We start from the raw sequence: 14196 nt of genomic DNA, 5'->3' as shown, positions 1-14196 counted from the left end.
ACCTCTGATTTCAGCTTGCCATCTCATTCAGATGTCCATTCTCCTCAGCTGAGATGACCATTCTTAAAAGCTTGAAGCTTTTGACCTATTCCACTGTTTTCCCTTCTATCTCAGTTTTCAGCCTCTTCTGATTTCCCCATTTACTGCCATGACCACTGCCTTATTTGAATTCATGTCAAGTCTCTTAAGACAGTTTTAGTGAGTGTAAAAACCTTGAAAATGTTCTCCAAATCTGTTTTCAGCGAAAATCTTGTGGAATTTTTTTTGCATTCCGTTCACGCATCTGTGAACTTACATATACCAACTCTGAGGTCGCATGACACTGGAGAAAAAGGCAAAGTCCACTGTCACTGAATGTAGTTTTGTTAAATGCACTTTGATTGTTTTACATTTGACAAAACTACCTTCGGTGACCTGACATGCTTCCCCTTGTTTGTGACTTCAGTTTTGCATTCCAGGCTCCCTAGCATTTGCTGAATTTCCTGTTCAGGGTGTGATTATAATGCCACAACAGCTTTTCTTATCTGTTCCTGATAACCTGTTTGTTGATATAATCCATCATTAGTATGAAGAGAAGTGGTCTCAGAGCTGAACCATGTTGCATACCCCCTTGTACTGAAAACCCATCTGTGAGTCCAAACACTATTTGTACTTCTGTCATTGGGTTCCTGCGTATAGCTTGTGCTACCGCTATTAATGTTACAGGGACTTTGAACCATTGTGGGACTGCTCAAATCAGCTTTCTTTGGAACTTTATCATTTGCTTTCTCTAGGTACAGAATACTTAGTTAGACTCTTCCTCGTGTCCACCTTCCTTCTTCACCATATGTCTCAATGCAAACATTGGGTCAGTTGTACTACATCCTGATCTGAATTCAAACTGCTCATCTTGCATTTTACGTTCTACTTATCTGCATATTCATCAGTCTGTCACCTCTCCAGCACTTTCATATAGTGATACTGGAGTTTGATACCACTATACCTGCAGCTGTGAATGTCACCTTTAAGCTTGTACACTGACACTAGAATGATTTCTTCTCCAGTCATCTGGGACCCCCCCCAACACACAGAACTTTCCCGCTATGAGTACCCTCGGGACCATTTCTCCCCTAATACATCTTGATCATATCTGCTGTGACATCATCAAAGTTTGCTGCTTTCCCTGACTTCATGTCCCTTAGTGCACTTTAGACTTCCTCTAGGGTGGATTCTCCTTCCTCTTTCATCATAGAGTGTGCGTGAGCAGTACCACTCTGTGCTGTTTTCTTTATTCAGAAGCTACTTAAAGTACTACTTCCGTCTGCCCTCGATGTCTGGATTGGTGAGTATCCTTTATGAGTGGTATCTGATGATTATCATCCATCTTTCTGTTGTTGCTCTGCAACCTGAGATAGCTTCTTTGTGTCATCTGCTGAGTAACTTTCCAGAAGATGGTAGAGGCTCTCTGTTGCCTTGCTCTTTACAATTGTAACTGCTGTCTTAGGTTCTTTCTTAGCCAAATATTATTCTTTCTTAACCTGTTCCATCTTTTCTTTCTCACTTCTTCCTACACTTTTTTTTCTTTCTTTTGATAAATTCATGGATTTCTGCATTCTACTACCTGTTTTGTTTAAATATGTTATTTCCACACCAAGCTTCAACACAGATCTGTTCAATTGTTTTTACCCATGCTGTTTTGAGATGTTGCCTTTTTTCTTTTTCTCTTCTTCCTGAGGTGTTTGAATTATTAGTATTTCTTTGAACTCCTGTATATTTCTCCATTCCACTTCTAGGCCTGTCTTGATCTAGAGTCTTCTCTGGCCACTGCCTGCAGCTATTTGTGACAAGTGGTTTATGCTGGGAGCTGACCATTTCACTATGCAATTCAAAGTTGCAGAAGTATACTCTTTTTTCTCATACCTATCAATAATTTTCCCATCCTTATCAGTAAGAATAGGATTGGAATTAACTAAGCAATTAGCAGCAGAGGAGTCAATTAAGGCTTATAGCTACTGGGTCAGGTTTGGGAATAGCATACAAACATTTAATAGACTGAGGAACTTTATACATCTTATATGCATTTTATACAGAAAAAAACGGCTGACAATCAAGAAAACATCAAGCAGTCAGACACACATCCTGTAAAGCAGACAGGACAGGACAAATGGGTGTAAGTTCTGGAAAATCCTTCTATAACAACTCATAATATTTTTGAGTGTTTTCCCACTGAAAACATGGGCATTCTGGCAGTAGTCTCAAAGACAACCCCCTACATAGGAAGAATCAGAAAGTGATTACTTTTCTGTTTGAATCAGAAATCTGAGGACAAAACCCTGAATCCTTCCCTGCACCTTTCTGTTCAGATTCAAAATCTTGAATCTCTTTAGGAAATGAGGCATTCCTCTTTCTTTTACTGGAAAGTACTCCACAAGAACAATCAGTAGCATAAATCAAACCCTGAGCCAGTCCCAGTAAACTACTCTTATCCAAAAAGATTTGAGGAAGAGTAGATACTTGCTTGGTTTTCTGATTTTTTTTTTTTTTTTTACAGAAAAAACAGGGCCAGCTGTGTTACTAATGGCAGCCACTGTTTCCCCATGGATGGGCACAGCATTCTGACACAACAGGGAAACCTTCACTGTAATCTCTCGCAGGACTGACAACAGTGGTTCTCTCTTGGAGTCCAACAGCCACAAAGGATATGGCTAACCCCCGGTCTATAGTGGCTGTAGATGCTACACCAAAAGGATCCGGGGTAAATGATGAGTGGTCTGAGGTACAACAAATGGCCACAGCACAGCCATCCACATGTGGCTGAGGCAAATTGCTAACCTGATGTGGTAGCAAAGGCTGTATGCTTAACTTTTTCTTTCTGTGGCAGGAAAAAGGACAGACCATGGGAGTGTCCATCTGTTCCATGGTCAAGCCAGAAAATAATGCCTCTATCCTTGGGAAAACAAGCAACAGTGGCAGTAAAACTCCCAGTCCACATAAGTTACATTTATTTACAGAACAAATGCAGTAAAAAGCACTTCCAAAGACTATGGCAGCCCTCACAGCCTTAAAATAAACACAATTTCTCCATAGAAGATAATTTATCAGTTAGATAACACTAGTTTTAAACTGACAGAAATGAGTGCTCATTTAAAAACACATTACAGTCTCAAGACAATCCATTAAAATACAATGATCCTAGCTTTAAAATAACTTTCCTGAAGAGAAAAGTAATACAATATCAGTAAAAGTTAAGAAAATGGAAGTTTTTTTTCCTCAAAGGGAACTTATATACTCCCAGACTTATTTTTAGTCAGTTCAGCTCGAGCTGATTAATAGTTTGGGTGTGTGAAAAGTGCCCTGATGCTTTGGAAGCTGGCTGTCCATTACATTCTTGGCAGGATATAACCCACATAGCTACTGCAATAGTGATCAATATGAAGAACACACACAGAATATATGTATTTTTTTCTTGGGAACTCCTGCAAGTATAGGTCACTTTTGGTGGTCCCCATAGCCACAGGGTTCACAGATGCCTTGCACTAGCTAAGCAGCTGCTTGTCAAAACAATTATGTGGTTATGTTTTGTCAGGAACTATGGTAACAATGGGACACTGCAGAGGAGGCCAGCAGTGCTTGGTGACAGACAAAATTTGTAGTAGTTCTTTAGAACAACATTGGTATTGTCACATGGGACCCAAAAATAGATAACCATTGTGTTATTTTCTAAACAAAATAAAAGTGAAAAAATGATTTTATATACACACACACACACCACATTAATTGGCCTCCTGTACCAGCACGCATCCATCCCATACTTCCTATGGCTCTTAAACTTGAAACATTGGCATTGTGGTCAGGGGTCACTGAGTTAAAATGTGTAATTTTGTTGCTTGCTTTACTGCAGTGTTCTGTTTTTGTCTTTTTTTAACTGTTTATATGGAAAATACAGTTTGGAAATGAGCTTAGGTGGATCGTCATAATTGTGTAATCTGTTTGTGTGTGTGTGTGTGTGTGTGTGTGTGTGTGTGTGGTGTTTTCCATACTGTAGTTTGTTTTTAAGATTCAGTTGAATTTTTTCAGTACACACATATTTGGGGTGAGGGGATGTGGGGTGGCTTGCTCCTCTGCAAAAAGGCTTATTTCAAGCTGCTCTGTTACTTTATATTTAATAGGTGACTTTCAGTGTTATGTCCATGATGCTGCAGTTCTGTTGTCACAGTATAATCTATTAGGCAGATAAGACCCACTTTGCACACAGCTTGCCATTACTGACTTGACAGCACTGGTCTGGTGGTGGTCCTTTGTACAAGTGGAGGTTATGGGACTCAAAATTGCATCTACTGAATGAAACTCATTCACAGCTGAATATACTAATTAGTACATTGCAGTTTCTAAAACTCTCTCTAATGTTTATTGTTATCAGTATTTACTTAAAACCAATGCAATTACTGTGTATAATTTCACAAGAGATGGTCAGAACTGAAAAATCTAGGGAAGTGTACTTCTGGTTGCTTCTCTGTAGCTGTGGCACTTACCTGAGAGGCTCCATTTTTCTTTGTTTTTGCTCTGAAGGAAACTTGTGAGTGTCTGAGTGTATATGAGTGTCAAACAAGACTAATGTGGAATTCTCAATATCCTAGTCAATACTTAAATAGCAAACACATATCCATGTACCACGTATACTCAGTTTTGACAGCATGCACCTCCATACCAAATATTTTTTTAAATTTAAGTTACTACTAATACTTTGTCCTGTGATGATATTTGACTAAAACAGAAAAAGTCAGTAGTGACAATTCCAAAAATGTAAACCTGTAAAAAAAATCTTTGTGGTTAACAGCTAAGCAATCACAACTTGGCAATTAATTATGGCAACAAGAGAGAGACTGTCAAAGTACTGTATGGACATAAGTGACTAAGAATTACATTGCTTGGTTGAATTTTATGGCAATACAAATGAAAGAGACATCACTTACTATGAAGGCATTTATTTCATATTTATAAGTTTCTGAAACATCTGTATGCATTATGTAAGGTTTTGGCACTCATGAAACAAAAACAGCACTGATAGTACAGCAGACCTAAAGGAACAAATACTTTCAAAGTGAATATACTGTCTGTAATTCACCTCACCTATAATTTTCAATTATCTAATGAAGACTATACACTACAGACATGCTGTATATTTGAGCTAGGAAGCACATTATCTGTCAGTCTGCGGACCACCAAATTATCATTCTCAGAAAAAGGCTAACACCGTCATTGTGATGTTCCACTGTGAGGCTGTTAGTACATCTGTGAGGATTTTGTGATTGTTCTGAGTATTTCTGCAAGGTTTGTTAGGTAAAAATGATATAAATAGAATGAATCACTGTGTGAAGTTAAGTAAAGAATGGAGGTGACCTATGGTGTACAGTATTCTTCCTTTGAAGACCAAGCCATTGGGTTAAATAGAAGTAACTAATTGATTTGTGTGAAATCATAAAAAGGAATGACCAGAAACAGTAGATGTTTTTTAGCTGCATAACTCCGGAGGAGTAACTGCACAGAAGGAACCGAAGGTGCCAAGATGTGAAGCCGCTCAGAATAGCACTGGAAGTACTCCAGTGAGATTGCACATGAAGAGTCTAATGGTAATACTGTGAGACTGTAGTAAGAGCATAATGTGTGGCCATCTCTGCAACTGGCAGAATAAACTAGACAGGTTTCAACGTGACATTTTTATAAATCCTTTAGATCTACCAATCATACCTAGAACAGCAATGATTTCCATTTGTTTATTTAAAAAAATATTTTTATGGTTTCTTTTAATTGAAACTTCAACCAGTTTATTTTGCCTGGTTGACATTTCAAATAGCCGAGTCAGAATAAAACAAAGAGGAAGCATTTAGTGGCTATCCACATGGGTCAGATGGCATCACTGCAAATATTCAAATGGAAAACAGGGAAGGAAAACAACTGACTTCATTACCTGCATCAAGTCACAAGGATGACCATCAGATACTGATGGTATCACCACAGGTCCCATGGCAAATCTGTAGAAAGAACACTGAAAGGGCCTCTTCTATGGCCCTGCTAGAAAACTAGCCATAACAGTTTAGTTACACTTGCTTAATTTCTAAGGTGATAGTGGCAAGATGGACAGCAGCTGTTCCCTTTAACACATTTATAGAAAAATCCAAGCAGAATGAATATATTCATGTTGCAACACTGAGCTAAATGTAATTGGAGGACATTTACAGTATCATAGTGATGTTTCCAATCTGAGGAAAGCTAGAAGGCCCCTGAAGTTAAAACTGGGTGTCCATGGGTTAGTTCTGATGATGGGAAGTCATCTCTTTGTACAGCGTCCAACTGTATGATGTGCCATTTTGTCAACAACGTTTTTGGAGGTGGAGATTCTCTTTACCTAAAGGTACAGTGACCTGACAGTTGCTCTGTTAAGATAGTGCAGCAGGGAACGTTCTCTGGATAATGCAAATTTTCTGTGTTAATGCCAGTTCATTTTTCCAAATGGAATTTACACAGTTCTGAGATGAACTGACCTACATCTACAAGCACAATGTGAGGTTAACCAAAGTGGCCAGAAATGTATATAACTGTTCAGAGGTAAACTTAGGCAGAAGGAACAGAAGGTATGCTTATGAAAGTCTGACTGGGACTGACAACCAGATCCAGAAACAACAAAAAGCAACAAAATATGAAGCCAAAACAAAATCCGATGGTTTTGATAACTTTTTTGCATTTTTCTCAATCTCTCTTACAGTATTTAAATTTTTCTGTTTTCTGTTTGTCACGTATTACTCACTCTGCCACTCAAAAACATAACATTCTTTGTCAACTTTTATCTCTAACACCCATCCTTTTTCAAATAGAGAACTGTAAAGCATGGCAAATGAAAACTGCATTATTACTTTAAGGAAGAACATTATTATATGCTCTCTAAGCCTTAACATTCTTTCACAAAGCATATGTACAGCTTTGTTTGCACTGGTATAACCATGAAGGTGGTACCCACGTAGTACCAACTTCTATACAATTACAGTCCAGAATCAAATTTCATTGTAAGGGAAGCTTTACATGTAACATTTTCTGTTATAAAAGCTAAATGTCCATGTTTTGTGACCATTTTTTTCTTGGAAATATTAGTTTGTTTTGCTTTTCTGTTGTTGTAGATTCCTTTTGGTGCTTCCCAGTTCAACATCAAGACACCTTTCTTTCCCTTAATAATTTTTGATAACAACTAACATGCCATTTTCAAGTGTCATTTTTGACTCCTAACCGTTACTTATGTACTGACCAGAGTGGCAATGTTAACCTAGAGCCGAGTCCCAGTTTTAAAAGACAAGGTATCAAAACATTCATTCATGAAGTTGAATGTAGCTGTGTACCTATCCCTAGCACTTTTGTTTGGCTCCTCCATATCTGATCTCTCAGTGTATATCACTGCAATTAGATATGAATGAGACTAACTTATAACTGAATTTTATTATTTAAGTGATCAAAAAGATTTGGTCAATTGGCTAAGAAAATTATTGTTATTTAATTAGCTTATATAAACATGTTCTTAATTGTCACTTCAGGCAAAAAAATTTCACAATACACTAATTTTTACAGAAGGCATGCTTCAATACTTGGCTGATGTTGATTTCATGAAATGTACCAACAATATGTCTGATTGCTCCTAAAAATGTGTTCAGAAGTAGAAAGGCTCAATATGGCTCTTCTCCATGGAAAATATTTGGATTCCTTCCCTTCTTAAAACTGGGGTACAACTTCTGATTGCCGTTATCCATATATTTCTGCAAACGTGAGGAGATCCTAATCCCTCATAATGAGTTACATATTTAGGCATGTTTAATTGCATTTTAAATCCAACATATTCTTTGATATTTGTGTCCTTTTCTTTCTATACTGCAAAGTGAACAGTGTCCAATAAAATCTGCCCTTCATAGCACACTAGTCAGTGAACACCAGGGCACAGCTCTCAACCTTCCATTTCCAACACTCGCCTTCATAATGTGGAGCAAATGGGCAAAATGTGGAACACATACTAATGGGTTACTAACAACTTCAACTAGGAAGGTCATAGGATAGTTAAAATATGCTGGTTTTACTTATAAAGAAGATCCTTTAATGAATTAATATGCTTAATTTTTATTTACCATGGATTTCACTTAAAAAAATTCCTAACATTGAATGTGTCACAGACTCTTTCAATGTGGAACTTTGAGGAACTTCGAGAAATATGAACTTTTTAAGACCCCAAATGAGGTACGTTCCTCGTAATGAGGTACACTTGAGAGGTATGCACCAGGGTCCTTCCTATCTAACACAAATCTTTATGTGTATCTCTATCTGGTTACCAGTGATCAAATGTATACAAATTTACGAACTTAGTTGAATGTACACAGTTACTTCTGGTGTTGGTTCTGAGAGTCACAGAACTGCTTTGTCGCTGTAATGGTTAGTAGTCATGGATTTCACAGCCAATAGTCACAGATCTCAGAGTCAGAAGCTGGAGGTGTTCTTAGCTGCTACTCACTATAGAATTAGAATCCAGAAAAAACACCAGTATAATCTTCAGCTGTTAAAAGCTGTGAAAAGGGTCCACTGACATTAGAAGACACAAATAATTGTATTTGTGATGAAATATCAGTTCAGGACTTCTGGCTTCAGGTGTGTGTGTGTGTGTGTGTGTGTGTGGGTGGGGAGGGTGATACCACAGTGAGACAACTACACTTGGGGCTCTGAAGTGTCAAGAGACAGGAACCAAACACTTAAAAGAATGGTTTGGAAGCAAGAGTGCAACATTCGGGAATAAGGCAAGTTGCAAGTCACAAAAAAATTATGACATTTTTGTAAATGAATATTGCTTTTTAACATTGTTCACTTAACAAATATGGGACTTAATGTATACTCGCTGTGTAGGCTAAATACAGTAAAGGAAGTGGTGACTGTAGTATGACTTAAAAGATGTGTAAAAGTAGTACTACACTGTGCCTAACAGATTTGCATAATTAATGGCCCAACACAAGTTGCAATTAAATTAACAAAAAGCTACTAATAAGTAACTAAGTATGAGGTACCACCATTTCAAAAGAGCTGCCTAAAGCCACGTCTAAAAGTACATAGGCAAGATAAAATAACAGATTTTATACTGTATTTGTCCCAAAGTTCTTGCAATTCATTTATTTCTCTAATATAAAGGCAAATACCTCAGTAGAGAAGGCTAGAAAAACAAATGAACAACACACAAACACTACTTTATGGGAACACTGAAAGTAGAATCTGAAGATATGATACTGGCCTGTTTTGTCACAGTCTAACTCATCAAACCACATTCTTGAAATGGCCCTTTCAATCTGACTTCACCATAACGGCATAAATACATGTTTAATCAGAGATGTGCCATATTTGCAGGGCTAAGAGAGGGTAAATAAAAGTGTTTCTGTTTTGTCACATGGTACTGCTTGTTTAGAGTTTGTACATATTCATAATCTGAAGAAATACAGTAAGGTATACCAAATACAGAGCAATGCTGCACATCAGAGTGGCAAGCAAGCCTATTAAACATAGTTTGTTATGATCTTAATACTGTCTGTAAGGTTTACTATACACAAGTTCAACTGTTTATGAATCATAAAGACATTTTATTACAAGAACTGTGGAAAAAGGAGTAAACATGAAGAACTTCTGCTTTCAAAAACAGCAAAGCTGATTTTTTTTAATTTTCACTTAATTTCATGGAATGTGCCTAAAAGGGTTAGTTATGCATCTGACATCCATGTTCTTTCTTGCACCTGAGCACAAAATAATATATCTGAGATGCAGCTCTAGCTGTATTCTATGAAACTAAATGAAAAAATAAAACATACCAGCTCACAGGACAAAGTGATAAACATTTTAGACTACCCCCAGAATATATCCTCCTGTTTTTTGGGGGGTTGGATTTCATAAATACTATGCAATCCAATCATTCAAGTGTTCAGCTGACATCACTTGCTGTTGTAGCCTGTTAAAGCATTAGTGAATGTTGTGCTAAGCAAGACACCAGAAAGGCCTGATGTAAAAATGCAGAGTTAAACAGAAAATATTAAAATATAAAACAGCACAGAATAGCCACATAAATAGCTACTGCAGCGTATCAGCAGTTACAAAAATCCTAAAGCCAACAGCAAAAATCAGACAGTTTCTCCCTTTGGAACTTCCTGGGATTTCTCAGTCTTAGTTACCTTGTGTTGCTTGGGAGCCTTCTGTATTATGTCCCATACCTTCAGCAGGTCATAATGTTAGGAGTATTAAGTTAGGAGTTGAGAGCTGAAGAAATCAGAGACATAACCCTAAGAAGGAGTCAGAAACTACATAGTTATACTTTTAATATCAGCACGCCCTGTAGATGACAGTCAGGAAGTAGATGTTACCAATTAACACAGAACCATTAGAAATTAGGTAAAGAGAGTTGAAACAGAAGGTGAAGACCCCAGTATCAGGAGTTAGAAAAGCTATAGGCAGTTTTGCCAAGGGGAAAGTGATGAATATACAGAGACACTGACCTCCCAGTGAACAAAAAATGTATAGTTTCAAAACTGTACATTCCATTACAGTTTTACTCAAGTTGCTGTGTAAGAATGCTGTGGGTCGCATGAGTTTTCCCATTCCACCCTTCAGTCCATTTAGTTTTCCAGATTTCCATGCATGTTGCTTTTTCATATTCAGACCAACAAACTAATAATTTTGATATGAATGTTTCCTTAAAAGGAAAATTCAAACTTTAATGGATATTTTATCTCCATTACATCTATACCGGTGCCATTTGCTCCCAATGTAAATCTGACATGCATAAATACTTCAGCAGTGCTAATAGCTGAAAGCACTATTTCTTCATACAGTAGGTGTCAGTAGACAGTATGCAATATGAGATGCAATGGGATTGTGATAGAAGTGCACCCCCCAACACACACTTTGTTCATAAGTCCAACAAGACAATAACAGCATTAGTACTGATATAGTGCTTAAATGAATTAAACGGTATGACAGAGTGCTGAAAAATGCAGGGATCTGTCCTCATCCTATCTACACCAATCAGTACCAGTTCTGTGTCACAGGTGCCAATGAGATTTCACAGTTAGGAAACATTCTTTCTTGAACAAATATATTGCAAGTTTGTGACATCAAGGCATTTCAATATACTGTACACAATAATCCATTTTCTTATGATCCAATACTTTTTATAGGCCACTATATCAGCTAGAGGTAAGGCAGAACTGCAAAGGTGAGACTGTCAGGTAACTGACAAGCAGCACAGTGTGTTCAGTGGAGAAGCATCCAAGGACAGTAATAAGGAGCAGTCATTTGCATGCCAGCCTGCTGACATACAGTAGCAATGCTGAACTTCATGTCATAGGGTGTGTGGCCTACAGCAGGTCAGAACGCCAGTGTAAATGAATGTTTATCGGTAGCTGGCTGGTCTGTTGACATACAGTGATTGTGTTTTGCGACCCTTTCTAGGGTGTCCATTCAAAAAATCCAGACTTTTCCTGCTTGAGCTGATGACATCAGCCACAAATTTTGTGCATTCTGTGCAGACGTCCTTCAGGCTGTAGCCATTAGCATAGATGTAGGGAAACTCCTGCTCCACAGGCTGTGAAGTCACACTGCTTAAGGACCTGGAATTTGAGAAAAGAAGTAAAAAAAACTGGAAAGTAATCAAATTTAAATTATTTATCATTTGCAAAGTTATCTGTTTCTGAAGTACATACACCCCCCCTGTCATTTGATGGAAATATGCAAGTCGCACACAATGAATGGGTGCAGTTCAATGAATAACCACAAGAAAGCACACCCACATCATGAGAGCTTAGTGTTATTTTTAAACTATACTTTTAAACTAAACCTGGCTCGCAGAGCTGTCTGCAAACATCACCTTGTGAGAAGGGAGTGAAGTATATTGCAGTATCACTAGCAACTAGCTTTTACTAATGTGCCTCATTCTTTACATTTATTACCTCAACCAATTCCCCCAGTCACTTAATTGATTTTATTTTAGTTTACATTTATGTTCTATTGTCCAGGTTACTCCTCTCAAGTGGAGCTCATTTTCAGAGAAAACCAGGGGAGAAGGTTTCTAGAATTAAGTATACAGTATCACAGTAAAAACTGCACACCAGTATACTACTTACAGAAAAAAAATGAGACATGTAAAAGCAAAACATTTAAATAGGTAATTAAGGTATGTGTGACAGTTAAATCCCATAATAATGACTTCAAGTTTACAGATGTTTAAAGCTGAGACATGCATTAATTGGTATGGAAACTGCAAAATTAGAATATTTTTACTATCTGTCAGCTGACCACAGTGCCTTTTCCTTACAAAGAGGACATCTACCTATATTGCATGATGACTTCTCTTGGATGTGTCTTGTGACTATTTGTCTCTCTTGGCACACCCTGTATTTTCCACCATAAAGCCATTTGCCTGACGGAAGTCCAGAATGGCCTTCGGTATGTTTCAGTATGAGCATTCAGGTCCCCCATTAGCAAGACTGATTCATTGTTCCAGTTTACTGAGGAATTCCTGCAACTGTCTCAAGCCTGAATTAGAACAGACCACAAATGTAACCATCTGCCATAATACATTTCTTTTTCTCCATTGATATCTGCACTTGGTAGTGCCTTATGCTGTCAGATCCTAGCAATTGCCAGAATTGCTGAAGGATGCAGCATTTACTGATGATGGAGTCTCTATAAGGTAGAACTACATAAAAATCTTAAGAGCTCTGTTACTTTCAGTGAAAACTACACTGTACAAAAACTTCAATACAGCAGCAGCAGTGAGGTCTCAGGACATTAGAACACAGGTATAGAAAGTAAACATGTTTGCAAACAGACCTGCAGAAATCAAGTTTTCTAGATTTAACTTTAGTTTAGATAAATTTAACTTACTGCCTTGGTATTCAGTATAATACTTTTATTAGGAAGATAAATATATGTATGCTTTGGCAGGAGGATATGGATCACCTTCACTCTCTTGTCTGGCCTCTATACTCTCATATTCTTACTAAAGCAGTATTTGTTAATCCCTTACTCTTACTGAAGCAATATTTGTTAATCCCTTACTCTTACCGAAGCAGTATTTGTTAATCCCTTACTCTTACCGAAGCAGTATTTGTTAATCCCTTACTCTTACCGAAGCAGTATTTGTTAATCCCTTACTCTTACCGAAGCAGTATTTGTTAATCCCTTACTCTTACTGAAGCAGTATTTGTTAATCCCTTACTCTTACTGAAGCAGTATTTGTTAATCCCTTACTCTTACTAAAGCAGTATTTGTTAATCCCTTACTCTTACTGAAGCAGTATTTGTTAATCCCTTACTCTTACTGAAGCAATATTTGTTAATCCCTTACTCTTACTGAAGCAATATTTGTTTTGCTGGAAAACCAAATATTTCTTTTACTGTGAGGCAGTACAACCCTCAATTTACTATATTTTAGGTAAAACTGGTGTGAGGGGGCACAGACCCCCTGCAGAAGTCAAGTTTTCTAGATTTAACATTAGTTTTGATAAAGTTAACTCACTGTCTTGGTATTCAGTGTAATACTGTTAATGTTTCTCTCTTTATAGTCCCACATTGAATAATTCTACAATGTTCATGTTCATATATGCCTGTACTACCCAAGAAGCACACAGAGCAGTGGTAGAACTGTTAAATGTACACAGCTAGCAACTGCATTGTTTTCAGTGGGAGGATCTGAGCAAAGTGATGCTACACAGTGTAGGTGAGCACTCCTGTGCAGTGCATGAGTGTGGTTGTGAATATAAATGTTATACAGTAGTAGCTCTATGTGCCTGGGCACAAGTGCATTGTTTTTATTGATAGTGCAGATATGCTTTTGTCTGTGTATCCATGAGTAGTCATAGTCCCTCCTCTATAGCAGCCACTGTAAACTGTCACCACTCCTATCAGAACATCTCCCTCCAATGAATGTTACAGCTCCTACCAGAATACCCCCTCTAGTGCCACTGCCCCTACCAAAACAACCCATCCAGTGGTAATGCCCCTGCCAAAACAACCCCCTGCAAAGCCACTGCCCCTTCCAGAAACCCCCTCTAGTGCCACTGTTGTTGTCAGAACATCCCCCTCCAATGCTACAGCTCTTGTCGGAACAATACAAGGTGGGCACATCACCATGCCCATAAGTGATTAATAGGCTAATGAC

The 14196-nt window shown here is 37.8% G+C and overlaps 1 protein-coding gene and 1 long non-coding RNA gene across 4 annotated transcripts in view; one reads left to right on the top strand and one right to left on the bottom strand.

The window, feature by feature from the left end:
- Positions 1-3965: 3965 nt before the first annotated feature.
- LOC122810300 lies at positions 3966-9837 on the top strand. Of its 2 annotated transcripts, none has more exons than XR_006366079.1 (2): positions 3966-3981; positions 8656-9837. It is a non-coding gene; the product is annotated as an uncharacterized LOC122810300 (long non-coding RNA). The 2 variants fall into 2 exon arrangements; XR_006366078.1 differs by having other exon boundaries at positions 3967-3989.
- SPIRE2 (spire type actin nucleation factor 2) overlaps positions 9609-14196 on the bottom strand; it is a 1014080-nt gene continuing 1009492 nt past the window's right edge. For both annotated transcript variants that reach the window (XM_044081853.1, XM_044081854.1), the window contains one exon: positions 9609-11645. In XM_044081853.1, coding sequence (XP_043937788.1) covers positions 11429-11645 — 217 coding nt within the window. In that variant the 3' untranslated portion in view covers positions 9609-11428. The remainder of the gene's footprint in view (positions 11646-14196) is intronic.

Source organism: Protopterus annectens, chromosome 8.part1 (genome assembly GCF_019279795.1).
Source record: "Protopterus annectens isolate FY-2018-M chromosome 8.part1, PAN1.0, whole genome shotgun sequence".
Lineage (NCBI taxonomy): Eukaryota > Metazoa > Chordata > Ceratodontiformes > Protopteridae > Protopterus > Protopterus annectens.
Note: the sequence above shows the minus strand (reverse complement) of the source record. Positions and strands in the feature narration are given on the sequence as shown.